Here is a 16,632-nt window from a genome sequence, read left to right on the forward strand (position 1 = left end):
CTTCTTCCCCGCTATCTTCTCCCCTTGTCGACTCCCCCCGAGAGCCACGTCCCGCCGCTTCGGGCTCCCACCCTCCCGCCGGAGCCCGGGGCTGAGCCTTGGCTACAGCTGGCGTCTCTGGCTGTGGGGCTCCCGCTGCCCGGGGAGGCTCCCTCCCCGCCTCGCCTCCAGGATTTGCTTTGGCCGGGCCGGGTCGGCACACACTCTTCCATGCCGGGAGGTCGGCCCCAGGCCTCCTCCTGTTCCTCCTGCCAGCCCCGCCTCCCGGCGCGCTGCCAGCTCGTCCGGCCACCCCCGCCCCCTCTTTCTCCCGCCCCGGTAAGTGGTGTTGTTTCCCCGGGGGTTGAGCCACCCCAGGAGGACCGGGGGTGGCCGCGGGGTTGGGGCGCAGTCCCGAGGGCCGGCCCCAGGCCGCGGACTCGGGTTGGGCCTCTCCAGGAGGTCTGCGGGCGGCCGCGGGGTTGGGGCGCAGTCCCGAGGGCCGGCCATAGGCCGCGGACTTGGGACAATCCCAAACTCTATATTTTAACTGTAAAAATGGGGGGTCGTCTTATACGCCCAGTCGTCTTGTACGCCGGAAAATACGGTACTCATTTCTAAAAAGGAAACTGAACGTGGTTTGCGAAGAGGCCAAAGAGGAGGCAGAGACAGGGGCCTCAGCTGACCAGATGCATTGAGCTGAATTGCCCTAGTCTGAATCTCACCTCTGCAATCATCTCTCTGCCTGTGAAGCACTCCAGAACATGGAACATACTATACAAATGCTAGTGCTACACCAGAATTGTTTTTTTCTGGCAAAGTACTGGTACTTTTAAGAGCTTCAGGACAAGCGGGCATTAAACAGGTGAAGCTTTCTCCTGTCAAATAGAGGCAGTGACAGAAGAAAGGTTTGCCCTGCTGAATTTCTGCTGGCAAGACAGCTCAGCTGTTGCCAGGACAGATGCTTTAGCCTTGGAGTTGTGACTCCATAGCTATGTCTACATTGTCCTGTTCCAGTAATGAAAACAAAATATAAGTTGTTAACTTGGACCCCAGTGAAAATTATTACTGATTGAAGCATTTCCTCCTATAGTGTACAACTTTGTTGCCTCTCCCTCCCACTGCAGCTCAAAATGCCCCCCTTCCCCAATATGCCACTCCTGGGAGACAGGGCCCTCTCCGGAAACAGCATGAGCAGGGAGTCAAAGGTCTCCAGTGGGAGGGAGAATTAGCAAAAATAACCCCCCTTCAGTCTGTGAAAACATTAGGTGGGAGCCACCGTAGAGCAATGCAGCCAATCCTCAGTGGAACAGGCTTCCTCGGGAGGTGGTAAGCTTTCCTTCCCTGGAGGTTTTTAAGAAGAGACTAGATGGTCACCTGTCAGCAACGCTGATTGTATGAACTTAGGCAGTTCCTGAGAGGGAGGGCATCTTGGCCATCTTCTGGGCATGGAGTAGGGGTTGGACTAGATGGACATGGTGGTCCCTTCCAACTCTATGATTCTATGATTCTATGAATCATGCTCAGCAATTACCCCAAATTTCATAGGCACATATTTGTACCATAAGAAAGACTGGGTCCTGACCTGCCAGTATTAGAATTCCTACCAAGCAACTGTGGAGAGGAGTGATTCCTGGAGAGGCAGATCTTGTCATACCGTATCACAGCACTGCAGGAGTCAGAAGAGACTCAACTTATCTGCACCGTATTGCACGGATGGCTGCCCCTGCAGTAAAGCAACAGATGACGTACTACCTCTCCCCAAGAAGAGCTATAGTGTTTCCAGAACTAAAAAAAAAAGCATGCAAATGAAGCACATGTTATAATTATCTTTCACTATCACATTGTAATTTTCTGTAATTATGATTTTCTTATATCCCAGCAATCCCGCCCCCCAGCTATAAGAAAATGTCTGGAACAAGGGTCATCAGTGTTGAACATGTAGGGGGGAGGGGAATGTTTGCACAGGAAAAATTGTAAAGGAATACACACACCCTCTTCCAACACAGTACTGCTAAGTCACTGCTTTTTGGTTGAAAAAGCCTCTTCCACCAGGCCTCTCTTCCACCAGAGGATATCGCTGACAGGTAGGGTTGCCAGGTCCCACTTCGCCACAAGCTGGGGCGAAGCCTGAGGAGGGCGGGGTTTGGGGAGGGAAGGGGCTTCAATGCCATAGAGTCCAATTGCCAAAGCGGCCATTTTCTCCAGGTGAACTGATCTCTATCGGCTGCAGGTCAGTTGTAATAGCAGATCTCCAGCTAGTACCTGAAGGTTGGCAACCTGAGTGACAGGTCAATCTCAAGCACTGCCCTCCTGCATCCCCTCTGACTACATTTATGTCTTCTTTTTTAATGGTGGGGAGATCCAATTGTGGATTTCTTTTGTCTGCTTTGTCCCCACAGTCCCTTTCAAGTCAGGCAGGGCCTGGCCAGAGAAGTGTGCACCTCCTCACATGCAACCAATGAGAAAGTGAACCCTACTCTAACAGATACCATTTAAGGCCCACTCCGGTCACCCAAGTTTCCCGTGTGGCCCTGAGATCTGGAACCAGCCTTAGTTATCATGACATCAGAGGGGAACAGTCTCATGTTTATCGCAGAGATAACTTAATTTGGCTAGTTTTAATAAGTACGTAAGTGCCATCAAGTCACAACTGACTTATGGCCATCTCAGCAAGGGGTTTTTAAGGCAAGCGAGGAGCAGAGGTGGTTTACCATTGCCTTCCTCTGCAGTCTTCCCTCCAAATACTGACCCTGCTTAGCTTCTGAGATCAGGCTATACCATTAGGGTTGCCAACCTCCAGGCCGATAGAGATCAGTTCACCTGGAGAAAATGGCCGCTTTGGCAATTAGACTCTATGGAATTGAAGTCCCTCCCCTCCCCAAACCCCGCCCTCCTCAGGCTCCACCCCGAAAACCTCCCACCGGTGGCAAAGAGGGACCTGGCAACCCTAAAGTGAATGGTACACTGGAAATAAGAGCAGAATCTGCCACACACGGTTGGCCTTTTCTTAGCGGAAGCAGCCCTGCTCAGTGACATCCTGGGATGAGTGGCTAGACAGTCACTAGAACGGTGAAATGTCTCAACAGGAAATATCAAGCTCTCATGGTTTGTAGTGGCTTTTGCATGCAGGGGAAAAAATCAGGTACGCTACCTCCCAGCCTCAAACCTGTTTGACAAGGCAAGCCTGTGTACCTGTGCCCCAGTTGTCTTAAAACAGATTACAGGTGACTCTCCCAAAGTTTATTGTGCAATGTCCTCTGGTAACACAAGTGTTCCTAGCTCTGGCCATTATTTCTACCCGCAGAGCCATTTTCTGGCAGCTCCCTAGAAAAATGCCTCTTGCAATTCTAAATCAAGAGATGAAAATAATTTAACATTCCATTGTCTAGACCCAATGAGCTATAATGGTTAGCAGGCTGGATAGGACTGGGGAGAACCAGATTCAGATCCAAGTCAGGCATGAAGCTCACTGCATGACCTTGGGCCAGCCACTTTTTCTCCAAACTAACCTACCTCGAAAGGTTGTTGTGAGGACAAAATAAAGGAGGGGGATACCATGTCCACTGCTGTGAGCTCCTTGGTGAATGGGTGGGATAAAAATGTGTTAGACTGTACACACAAGAGAGATTTGTCTACCAGCATCTATCTGGTTGGTCCATATTTTCTAAGACAAATTAAAATCCCTGTGCTCCATCTTTTTTTTAATCTTGGGGTTTTACTCGGGCTCTGGCCTCAACTGTTTTTTCTTCACTGGGCCTGGAAAAAGACAACCGTAAAGCAAGAAAGCTGAAGAATTTTTATCACACATCTTACTATGTTGAGGATCGCATGATCCCAACTGACAATGATTCAAAATGGCATAACCAGTTTGTTTCCTACAATGATTTGCACATTTTGGTTTTGAATTGCAGCAATGCTCATGTAGAAAGAAATAAGGATAGATCGAAACCTTTTTAAAAACTGGCTTCCTGCTGTTGGAAAGAAAACGCTGGATTAGATCGACCTTGAGCTATTCCAACAAGCATTACTCTCGTGTGTGTGTAAAGTGCCGTCAAGCCGCAGGCGGCTTATGGTCACCCCACAGGGTTTTCAAGGCAAGTGGTTAAGCTGAGGTGGTTTGCCATTGCCTTCCTCTACAACAGGGGTGGGGAACGTCAGGCCCGGGGGCCATTTAAGGCCCTCGAAATCATTTAGTCTGGCCCTTTGTGGGTCCTGGCAGATCTCTAGCTCAGAAGGATCTAAGACTGGTGATCCGCCCCTCCTGCGGACAGGAATAGTCTCTATTCAAGGAGGATGTGAGTTTGTTTTGCCGAGAAAAGGAACCTTTTCCCCCCCTTGCAGAAGAGTCGTTAGCTATAGAGCTGCTAGGACTGCCCAAGAAACTGTTAACCCTTTCTCACCCAGGCCATGGAGAAAAGTATTCCCTCTGAACTACAAGAGGGCTGGGGACGGAAATGGCGACAATGGAGGGGTTAAAGGGGCAGGGCCAGAATGCGCGGGGGTGGGGGCGAATTCTTAGCTAGTGTGTCCTCATTTCATCCCTGCAGGCGGAGGTAGAAAGAGCTGGCTGTAGAATCTGGCTCCGACAATGCGGAGCAGGAGCTACTCTGGCGTGTGGCTGGACAGCTACGCCCGGCTGGTTCCACAGACCATCCTGTGCCACCAGGTGGGTGAGTGCACCACCGGTTGGATGCCTACCTGCTTGCCCGTGCCGGGGGGGTCATCTGGGGCAGCTGCCTGCTTGGGGCTTGGTCGGCTAATTTTTAAGCTTATAATTTTGTATGGCCCACGAATGATGTTATAAATATCCAAATGGCCCTTGGTGGAAAAAAGGTTCCCCACCCCTGCTCTATAGAGTCTTCCTGGGTGGTCTCCCATTTAAGTACCAATCCTGCTTAGCTTCCAAGACCTGATGAGATCGGGCTACACCATACCATTCCACGTCCCCAAGCATTACTTACCAGGTTGTTATTTAAAGCACTTTTTTTCTTTGCATCATCTACAGCAAACGTGTTCCACAAATCATTTGTTCTGTACCAAGACTGGATTCCCTGATCTGGATAGCCCAGCCTAGCCCGATTTAATCAGATCTCAGAAACTAAGCAGGGTTGGCACTGGTTAGTATTTAGATGGGAGGCCACCAAGGAATACCAGGGGTCTCTATGCAGAGGCAGGCAATGGCAAACCACCTCTGAATATCTCTTGCCTTGAAAACCCCATGGGGTCACCATAAGTCGGCTGCAACTTGACAGCTCTTTCCACCACCACCAAGACTGGATTACTTGCATTGACTTCAGCGGGACCCTCTTCAGGAAGTGCTTTTGTGGGCTGCAGTTGGAGAGTTTTGCATGGTTTATTAAGCCAGCTAGATGGGAAAACAGCAGGTGTCCTGGGTACATTTGCTACATCTCTTTAAAGTGCGATCTCCCATGTTATTCCATTCCAGCACATGTAGTTTGCCATTCTGCAACAACCCTACTGACATCTTTGAGAGGCCCAACCTTACTAATCTACATGTATTTTCTTTTAAGCAACCCATTTCGAGATCCTGGAGAGAGGCGAAACACTGTGTTATGTCATTTATTTACTTAACTTATACTTAACTTTTCTCCCCAAAGTGGACCCAACGCACCTGATATCGTTCACCTTTTCTCCACTTCATTCTCACAATAACACCGTGAGGGAGGCTAAGCAGAAAGTGTGTGACCGGCCCACCAGGTCAAACCTGGATCTCCCAGATCCAAGTCCAAAACTCTAAACCACCTGGCTGATCTTGATAAAAGTCATTCCATGGCTTTTGTGTCTTTGGAAATAGTCGAGCGTCAGTAGTTTGTGGCTCACCATCCTTGTTTAATAGGGTGAAGGCTGATGTTCTATGCACATTTGTGTGGGAGTCTCATTCCATTGAGATTTATTTACTAACAAACAGGCTCAGGAACATGCAGCACAGGCCCCAAATTAAAAAAACTCCTGCATAGAACAAGCTTAATAGTCCAGATCTATGCATGTTTACTTTAATGTGACTATCCATTGGATTGCAAGTCCAAACTGGGCATAGAAACCAATAGGCAACCTCTACAAAGGCCATTACGTATGATTCTCATGCATGTGGCTCACGACTGGCCAGTAAAACAGACGTGTCTATGATTTTCACAGGCACATGACAGATATGTGTATATGGTTGTCATATATGACACATATCACCATCTCCAAAAGGACTGTAGATAACTCCTACACAGCAGTGCTTCCCACATGGGGATTTGAACACATGAAGCTGCCTTCTACTGAATCAGACCCTTGGCCCATCAAAGTCAGTATGGTCTACTCAGACCGACAGCGGGTCTCCAGGGTCTCAGGCAGGGGTCTTTCATATCACCTACCTGCCTAGCCCCTTTAACTGGAGATGCTGGGGATTGAACCTGGGGCCTTCTGTGTGCCAAGCAGACACTCTACCACTGAGCCACAGCCCCTCCCCATTTAATTTAATAACAGGCGAGATGGCTCTATGCCACCTCCAGTGGGAACACACAGGGTCTTGTGTCCCTCAGTCACTCCTCACCCACCCTTGTAAAAGTTTAAAGATGAGGAACGGTTGGCATTTTTAGCTGTTTTACAGAGATTTTTGTTTTACATATGAACATTTGATTTAATCCACGTTGCATGGTGGCTGATTCAAAATTGTGACAGGCGGGAGGGCTGTCCTGCCCTTGGTAGGAAAAACAGCCGCTCAGAGCAGCCAATCACCATCTGCCTCAGGGAGAGAGCAGCAGCAGCTCAGGCCTGGCTCAGGAAAAAGAGTGGGCAGCGTGAGGGGTAGCTCTGCCCGGATGTGGCAGAGTGGTCGAGCTCTATTTCTAAGACAGAAGAGAGTACCCCAATTCTTAGGCCTGTCTCTGGAGATGAGCAGACCTTGTGCTTTTTAGTCTGGCTCTTGTGAAAGGGCAGGCGGGTGTGGGTGGAATCCTGAGTGTGTGCAAGAGGATTTGGCCTAGGGGCGAAGCAGTAATGACCTGTTTGAGTCCAAAAGCCTTACAGAAAATTCTAACTATTCTATAAAGCCATAACCGATCTAATTTTAAGCGCCTCAGCCAGGTTTCACCTTTGCCAGCCTGGAAACCTGAGCTGCGTTCTGTTCCTTAAAACTATCTTGTCTATAAATAAATCTGTTGTTTCTGTTCAAATCCTGCTTAAAAGTGATCTCCTTAAATAACTCAAGCACTACATGTATGTAACCTCACAGCAGTGAATCCAAAGCCTATACTCACACTACCTTTAGAACACCTGGTGACTGAGGGGAAGGATTCTGGGTTGAAACAACCCTAGATCCCAGAAAATCTTAGAAGAGATGGTTTTTATATGCCAACTTTCTCTACCTTTAAAGGAAGAATCAAACCGGCTTACAATCTCCTTCCCTTCCTCTCCCCACAACAGACACCTTGTGAGGTAGGTGGGGCTGAGAGAGCTCGGAGAGAACTGTGACTAGATCAAGGTCACCCATCAGGCTTCATGTGGAGGAGTGGGGTTCACCAGATTAGAGTCCACCGCTCATGTGGAGAAGTGGGGAATCAAACCCGGTTCTCCGGATTAGAGTCCACCGCTCTGAACCACTACGCCACGCTGGCTTAGGAGGCTGTGTGTCTTCCCTCAGCAGGAAAGACAGGCTCGTCACAAGATCCTTCACCAAATCTGTACGAATCTGTAGACCTGAGCTGCAGGCAGCCCTGGAGCCAATTCGGTCTATCCATGGAGACAGAGTGAAATACACACACCTCATACCGCTGTCGCACATCACTATCTATGGAGAAGTAGAAGTCTCATACCACACCACCTTCAGCAGAAACACAGCAAGGAACCTGAGACTCACAGTGCATTCCTAAGGAGAGTTACTTCAGTCTAAGCCCATTCATTTTAATATGGGGGAGAAGTAGTAAGAAGAAGAGTTGATTTTTATATGCCGACTTTCTCTACCACTTAAAGAAGAATCAAACCAGCTAACAATCACCTTCCTTTCCCCACCCCACAAAAGACACCCTGGGAGGTAGGTGGGGCTGAGAGAGCTCTAAGAGAACTGTGACTAGCCCAAAGTCACCCAGCTAGCTTCACATGGAGGAACGGGGAAACCACGCTGGCTTAGGAGGCTGCACATCTGCCCTCAGTAGGAAAGACAGGCTCGTTACAAGATCCTTCACCAAACCTGAACAAAAGGCAGACCTGGGCTGTGTGGGCAGCCCTGGAGCCAATTCGGTCTCTCCATGGAGACGTAGTGAAACACACACGCCTCACACCACTGTCACCACACATCGCTACCTGTGGAGACGTGGGAGCTTTGTGCCACCACCTTCAGCAGGAAAGCAGCAAGGAGCCCTGAGACTGACAGTGCATTCGTGAAGGAGGGTTACTCCAGTCTAAGTCCATTCATTTCAGTGGGCTTCAGCTGGAGTCACTCTCCGTGGGAATGAACTGCCAGACTATAAGGGAGTCCCTCTTCTCTCCCCCCCCCCCACAGAACAAGAGGAGGAGGAGGAGGTAAAAGAGAAGAATTGGTTTTTAAGCGCCGGACTTTCTCTACCGCTTAAGGAAGAATCAAACCGGGTAGGGGCCGTGGCTCAGTGGCAGAGCATCTGCTTGGCCTGCAGAAGATCCCAGGCTCAATCCCTGGCATCTCCAGTTAAAGGGACCGGGCATGTAGGTGATGTGAAAGACCCCTGCCTGAGACCTGAGAGCCGCTGCCGGTCTGAGTAGACAATACTGTCGAGTTCAGCAGAAGGCAGCTCCATGCGTTCATGTGGTTTTCAATCGCCTTCCCTCCCCCTCCCCACTTCAGACGCCCTGTGAGGCATGTGGGGCTGAGAGAGCTGTGACTAGCCCAAGGTGACCCAGCACACGCGGGGAAACCAACCCGGTTCACCAGATTAGTGATTGCTGCTCATGTGGAGTGGGGGACTCAAACCCGGTTCTCCAGATCAGAGTCCACCGCTCCAAACCACTACGCCACGCTGGCTACGGAGATGGGAGTGGGGGGGGGGGCTTCATCATGACTGTTCAGGGCTAACCGAATAAATAAGATGCTGGAATTGAGAGATGGCAAAACTTACAGCTTTGATAAATCAGAACGATAATGTACAATTTTGGGGGGAATGGGAGGAGTGGAGAATTTACTGTGAAAATCAATTTTTAACAGGACCATTTAAAGGCTATTCTTCGGTGTAATCCCTTTTATATATTTTGTATGATGGTTACATGAAGGTACTGAATCAACAAATTGTAACAACAGAACATAAGTATATATTAATTCAATAATCTGGGGATTAATTTTCTTAGCAAAAGTACGTACAACTTCTCTTTAGATGGAAAAGAGTGAGGGGGGAGTCCTTTTTAGTTGAAATTACTATTATTTTTTTAGTTTTTTACTACTTTTATTATTATTTTTAGTAAATAGATGTTGATGTACATGTTGATAGATTAAATGAAGAAAATGATAAAAAAATTTAAAAAGTTTTTTTAAAAATTTAAAATAAAAACGACTGTTCAGGGCTGCAGCCGTTGAAGAGAGTTGCGCTTGGAACCATCGCCTCCGCCCCCCCCCCCCCCCCGCCGAAGTCGGCTCCGAGCGGGCTCAACTCCCCGGGCGAAAGGGCGCGAGCGCCTCCGAGGGAGCACGTGACCCCGAACGCGCGCGCCGGGGCCCCCCGGCTCCTCCCTCCCTCCCTCTCCCTCTCACCTCCTGCCGGCTTGGGGACGCGCGGGGCGGAGAGCTCCCTGACCTCCCGCGCCCAGGTCTCGGCGACGGCTCGGTTCTCGCTGGCTTCGCGGGACGCCGCGACGCGGAAGGTGCGGGCCAGCCTGCGCCGCGACTCGCCGGCGTCCCACCAGCCCTTGCGGAGCGGGTAGCAGAAGACGGTGAAGTAGGCGTCCGGCGGCGGGCCCTGGAAGGCGTAGCAGCCGATGCAGTCCGAGAGCGCCAGGCGGGTGGCCGGGCTGCCCGGCGGGGCGTCCCGCCCGCGCATCAGCAGCTCGGCTCCGCGGGTGAGGCTCAGGGCGTAGGCGACCGTCGGCGCCGGGGCCAGCGAGAAGACCCCCGAGAGCAGCGCGTCGTCCGGGGAGGCTTCCCCGGGGCCCGAGCCGCCCTCCATCGCCGCGTGGAGCGGCCCCCAGCCAGCCAGCCAGCCCGCCCGCCTGCTCTCTCGCTCGCCAGTGAGCCGCCTTTGGGCAAGCGGCGCGCGGGGCGCTCTGCTCTCCGGCGACCCCTGGCGGCGTCCCCGGGGAACGGCGGCGGCGGCGGCGACGCGTTCATTCACAATCGCAAACGCCCGGGGCCGGCGGCGTTGGTTGGTCTTCCGGTTTGCTGGGACGGAGGAGCCCGTTTGCGGAGCCGCCGAAACGCCCAGTCCTACGCCTGGTTGCTCAGAAGTGCGTGTGTCAAGTGCCGTCAAGTCGCTGCCGACTCCTGGCGGCCCTATGAATCAATGTCCTCCAAAAAGTGCTGTCTTTTTATATATATATATATATATATATATATATATATATATATATATATATATATATATATATATATATATATATATATATATAAAACTTTTTTAATTTTCTTATTAAGTCACATTCAGTTTCAATATTGTCATCTTCAGAGTTACATAAAATAAAACCATTTCAAACTAATCAGCCTAATTAGGATTGACTTTTCTGACTTCCCCTCTCCCCTCCTCTATCAAATTAATATCTATATAATCCCCTCTGTGTTTGTTTTCTAATTCATTATAATTCATTAGATCATTTCTATAAACTACATATAACCATCCTATATACTTTAATTATTGAATACTTCATCCTTTCAACATTGATCAGTTGAATTAGATTAAATCATAGCCTTTAACATTTCCCCTATTTAATTCGTTTTCACAATATGTTATCCATGCCTCCCATTCTCTCACATATTCTTCATTGTCTTTTTGATTTACTAAAGCAGTAAGTTTAGCCATTTCTGCTAGTTCAAACATTTTATTTATCCAGTCATTCTTGTCTGGTATCTCAGACATTTTCCATTTAGCTGCATAGACCAATCTTGCAGCAGTGGTGGCATGTATCAAAAAAGATCTTTGTGTCAAAAAGTCTGTCTTTAACAGCCTTGCTCAGGTCTTGCAAAGTATTGAGTCCGTCCATCTCTTGTTGGGTCTTCCTCTTCCTGCTGCCCTCAACTTTTCCTAGCATGACTGTCTTGTTCCGTGACTCTTGTCTTCTCATACCGTGCCCGAAGTACGATAGCCTCAGTTTAGTCATTCTAACTTCTAGGATCGCTTCGGGCTTGATTTGATCTATAACCCACTGATCTGTTTTTGTGTTTTTTTGGCAGTTCATGGTATCCGTAACACTCTCCTCCAACACCACTTTTCAAAGGAATCTACTTTGCGCAGAAGTACCGCTGAGATTAATGCGGTGCACTCCCTAGCCGGCGATCCTGGGGGATTACGCCAGGTATTTCCGTGGAGAGGTACTTTCTCCACCCCTGTGCCATGGGGATGAATCCTCTTAAATCCCCCGCTTGTACCTAACTAGTTGCTGGGGAGCCCTCTTCGCTTGGAACGCCCTCGCCTAAGGCTAGGTCGCAAGAGTTATGTAAGAAGGTGTTAAAAACCGGTGAGGATTTATTCGTGTTGGGAACAAGAATCCCAGGACAAGTTTGCCTGCTACAAGGAGAGTTTCCACAGCTGTCCCATCGACAGTCCCTGGATTTGCCTAATAATCAATTTGCTCTGTCCATGGTAGCAGACTGAGGTTTTCTCATAAGTATAAGGGCATGTGATAATTATAGTTCTTGTGCAATAGGAATACTTGGCGGCGGGGTTGGGGGGACGACACTTTTTGCCTTAAAACTATTAAACTATTAAAAACCTTAAAACTATTTTGTTGTTGTTGTTATTCCAGCACAAACCTTTCACGGACTAGAGCTGACTTTGTCAGATATGAGTCCACAAAAACCTAGTCTGGAAGAAAATTGTGTTGAAGAGTTGGTTTTTATATGCCAACTTTCTCTACCATTTAAGGGAGAATCAAGCCAGCTTACAATCACTTTCCCTTCCCCTCCCCACAACAGACACCCTGTGAGGTAGGTGGGGCTGAGAAAGTGTGACTAGCCCAAGGTCACCCAGCTGGCTTCATGTGGAGGAGTGGGGAAACCAACCCGGTTCTCCAGATTAAAACCCACTGCTCCAAACCACCACTCTTAACCACTACACCAGGGGTGGGGAACCTTTTTCCTGCCAAGGGCTATTTGCACATTTATAACATCATTCGGGGGCCATAACAGCTGTAGATCTCCCGGTGGGGGGGGGGTGGAGAGGCTAGGGTTGCCAGGTCTCCGGCCACCACCTGGAGGTTGGCAACCCCAGGGGAGGCCATGCAGAGAAGGCCTAGAGGGCTCCCCCGGTCCTCCCCCCCTCCCAGGCAGGAGGGCAGCCAGCGGTGGGCCTGAGCAAACGAGGTGCCAGGGGGGCGCAGCCCACGGTCGATCGGCAAGGGAGGAAGGAAGGAAAACAGAGAAAGAGGAAAAGGGAGAGAGGGAGAAATAAATGGAAAGGGGGAGAAAGAAAAGGACGGAGGGAGACAGACAAAGAAAGAGACAGAAAGAGAGGGAGAGAGAAAAGCCTTCCCCCCCACACACACACACACACACAAACCCGCCGGCCCCACACGACCTGACCCCAGGCTCCATGCCCTCCCCCCCCCCAGAGTCCACAAAAGGCCCCCCGAAGCCCGATCGGCTCCTGCGTGCATGCTCTGCCACCGGTAGCTGCGGGCTCTTTCCCCCCTCCCTCTCACTGCTCAACAGCCAACAGGCAGCAAGAGGGGCTTACAGTGTACCCCGGCGTTCCTGCACGCTGCTGCTATAGGGGGCAGCCTTGGGGGAAGCGTACCTCCCCCTCCTCTCGCCGACCAACAGCCGTCAGTCGGTGAGAGACGGTCCAAAGGGTGCCGCAGCGCCCCTGCAAGCCATGGCCCCAGGAACACCCTGAGGGAGGGCTGCCCTGTGCTGTGCCTCTGCGGCAGGGCCCCGGAGCTCCTGAGGGCCACAAAAAATGTCCTCGGGGGCCGCATACGGCCCCCGGGCCTGAGGTTCCCCATCCCTGCACTACACCATGCTGGCCATAAGGCTCTGGTTTGTTTGTGTTGCAAACAGATTAAGGGCTTAATTGTTCTTCCACTCACACATTACTCCTAATGACATGTTTAGCAACATTTTAACCATGTAGGTATTGGCACTCATGCCTAGGATCAAGACACCTTTTGATCCTGGCAAGCTTCTTGCACTGAGTTGACAGCTATGAGATGGGCTGAAATCCTGGCTAATACTTTCACTGAGTATTAATCCAGTTTTCCTTTCCCTCTTATCCTATGGGTCAAATCACACATATCATTATCTCAGTTTGTTCACAGAGCAACCTCGGATAAATGGCTCAGGGACTTTGACCAAGGACATCTGCAGCCTGAATAAACTTGGGCTGCAACCCTCAGAACACTTCCCAGGGAGTAAATCCCTTGAATAAAATGGGACTTTCTTCACAGTACAGCTTCTTAGGATTGCTCCCTTCACCTACTTAATTGCTGTCTCTAGGAGCTGTTAAAAGCCAGAGAAAAGGAGTAAAAAGAAAGCGGGCAAGACCTAACACCCACTGCATTGAATAAGATTTATTTCCTAGTAAGAGCCTTAGGATTGCAGCTTATTCAACAGTAAATTTCATTGATCTTACTGGAACTTATTTCCAAGTAAGTGTGCCTCAAACTGCTGCTTAAATGAATTTTAAATTTGACCCTGGGATTAGAATCTGGTTTTTCTACATTTCTATATCTATCTTGACAGTCTTATCTGCTGGATCGTTTTTTAAAAAAATATTTAATATGTTTCTCTTCCATGTTCTCTAATAGATCAAGGTGGTTGACTCTGACAGTTTCTTCCATCCCTCCCAGTTCCATCCCTAAAGATTCCACTTGAGAAGAGATTCTTAGAGGAGAGAAGAAAATGTGTTTTGCCCAGCTAGCAATAGCACTGTATCAATACATTTTAGAATAGCCATTTTCCCTTTGTTTTCCTTTCTGTGTCTTTAACTCGCAGTCTGATATGCAGAAATTAAGCCTGTGTGGGTAGATATAAGCAGTGGAGAAAAACTTCAAATGCCAAATTTGTATGTGTCAGTCTGTCATAAAAGGCCCAGGAAAAGGGCCGGTTTTTAAATTGTAAAAAGAACACGCTCTCCCCTCTGTTTTGATGCTTAATAGTCAAGTTTTCTTGACCATATATTCTTTCACAGAATGTTCATGCGCATCAACATTGTGTGTTGCATTATTTAGGTAGGTAAGGTAAAGGTCCCTTGTGCAAGCACCTGGTCGTTCCTGACCCATGGGATGACATCACATCCCGACGTTTACCAGGCAAGCTTTGTTTATGGGGTGGTTTGCCAGTGCCTTCCCCAGTCATCTTCGCTTTACCCCCAGCAAGCTGGGCACTCATTTTACCGACCTCGGAAGGATGGAAGGCTGAGTCAACCTTGAGCCCACTACCTGAAATCAACTTCCGTCGGGATCGAACTCAGGTCATGAGCAGAGCTTGGACTGCAGTACTGCAGCTTACCACTCTGCGCCACGGGGCTCTGAATTTATTATTTAGGTAGTCTGTACTTATTCCACCCTTCCTTCATCATGGATCTTAAACCCACATGCATTGGCTTCCCAGGAGATTTCCCCTCCAGGTTCTGACCAAACCCAGTTCTGCTTAGTTTCAGCAACATTGCTGTATGCTTTTATGTGTACAGCGAGTGATTCTACATCTGTATACACATTATAATCTTATACTTCTGAAGCAAACATTAGGCCGCAACAATTATTTTCTCCAGTATAGCTCCTGCAAATCCCACTGAGACCGCAGCATTTTCATAAGGAAGCAAGTCCTATTGAACTCAGTGGACGTTACTTCCCAGCGAACCTGGTCAGGAACGGACTGTTTGAGGCCTTCTGAACTATCCCAGAAGAAACCGTTTGTAGGCGGCAGCCAAAGCAGAATTTTTTTTTTTTGCCAAGGGTGTGAGACTATTATCAAATGACATATAATGTGGTCATTTGATGAGAAGGAAAACTATACAATTAAATTTTGCAGCTTCTCCTTATTTAGAAAGTTTTAGGTATTTCTGATACTGTAATTGCAGCTGTAGATGATGCACAGTTTTCACATTACTAAATAGCAGACAAGGTTGCTGGACTTTTTTTTTTTTAGTTTTGCTCCCATGACATACGAAGGATTTCCATCTGATCAATAGCCTAGCCTGCACCCGTTCAATTAAATGTATTTATTCAGAATGTTTTTATCCCACCCTTCCTCTAAGGAGCTCAGGCCAGGATACATGGTTCTTCCATGCTCCATCTTATCTTCTCCACAACCACACAAGGAAGTCTGGGCTGAGAGTGACGGGCCGGGTGTCACCCGGCAAGCTTCAGGGCAGAGTGGGATGTTACCCTGGGTCTCCCAGGCCCTAGTCCAACCACTGAACCACGCTGGTTGATGCACAGAAATCCATAGATGAAGCTTTCCATATCAGCCAGCATGGTGTGGAGAGCCAGCGTGGCGTAGTGGTTAATAGCGGTGGTTTGGAGCAGTGGATTCTGATCTGGAGTACCAGGTTTGATTCCCCACTCCTCCACATGGACGGCGGAGCCCAATCTGGTGAACTGGATTTGTTTCCCCACTCCTACACACGAAGCCCGATGGGTGACCTTGGGCTAGTCACAGCTCTCTCAGCCCTACCTACTTCACAGGGAGTCTGTTGTGGGGAGGGGAAGGGAAGGTGATTGTAAGCCAGTTTGATTCCTCAAGTGGTAGAGAAAGTTGGCATATAAAAACCAACTCTTCTTCACAGAGATAAGTGTTATCTCCCATGTTGTAACGCCATGGAAACTCATAGAAAAAGTCAGCACACGTACACATCTAGAAATAAAACACATGAAGCTCTTCCTACCACTCATGAGAGCCAGCATGGTGTGGGAGCCAGTGTGGTGGAGTGGTTAACAGCATTGGTCTCTAATCTGGAGTTTGATTCCCCGCTCCCCGTGAGTGGCAGACTCTAATCTGGTGAACTGGGTTGGTTTCCCCACTCCTCATGCAGCCTGCTGGGTGACCTTGGGCTAGTGTCACTGGTCCCCACCTACCTCACAAGATGTCTGTTGTGGGGGAGGAAGGGAAGGTTATTATAAGCCGGTTTGATGCTCCTTTAAGAGAAAATCAGGGTACAAAAAACAACTCTTCTCCTTCATCTCCATGTCAGGGAACACTTTGGTGCCTAACAGTGGCAAACAGGTAGAAATTTAATTGTCAGCAGAAAGAACATCCTCACAAAATGGGAGTTAATGACATTGTAAACAACCTGTTTGCATCCCTTGCCTCTGGAAATAGGTTAATACGGGTGTTTAATATTTAATTTTAATTAAACATGTTTAATCAACTGCATATCGGCTGTTTGTATTTTCACCAGCACCTCCATCTCACCCATATAATTCCTTATATTTTATTTAATGGTTTCAGGATGTGCAGACAGATGCAATATTAATTTATTTCTTCATTCGTTCACTCAAAGCCAGGCAATTTACAGTATCATCTTAAGAAGATAA

At 48.8% G+C, this 16,632-nt stretch overlaps 1 protein-coding gene across 1 annotated transcript in view; it reads right to left on the bottom strand.

The window, feature by feature from the left end:
- SPHK1 (sphingosine kinase 1) overlaps window positions 1–10,115 on the bottom strand; it is a 60,029-nt gene extending 49,914 nt beyond the window's left edge. The window contains exon 1 of the mRNA XM_056862325.1: window positions 9,704–10,115. Within this exon, the coding sequence (XP_056718303.1) occupies window positions 9,704–10,115 (412 nt within the window). The remainder of the gene's footprint in view (window positions 1–9,703) is intronic.
- Between the last annotated feature and the right edge of the window lie 6,517 nt (window positions 10,116–16,632).

The sequence above is a fragment of the Euleptes europaea genome, chromosome 1 (genome assembly GCF_029931775.1).
Source record: "Euleptes europaea isolate rEulEur1 chromosome 1, rEulEur1.hap1, whole genome shotgun sequence".
In the NCBI taxonomy this organism is placed as follows: Eukaryota; Metazoa; Chordata; class Lepidosauria; order Squamata; family Sphaerodactylidae; genus Euleptes; species Euleptes europaea.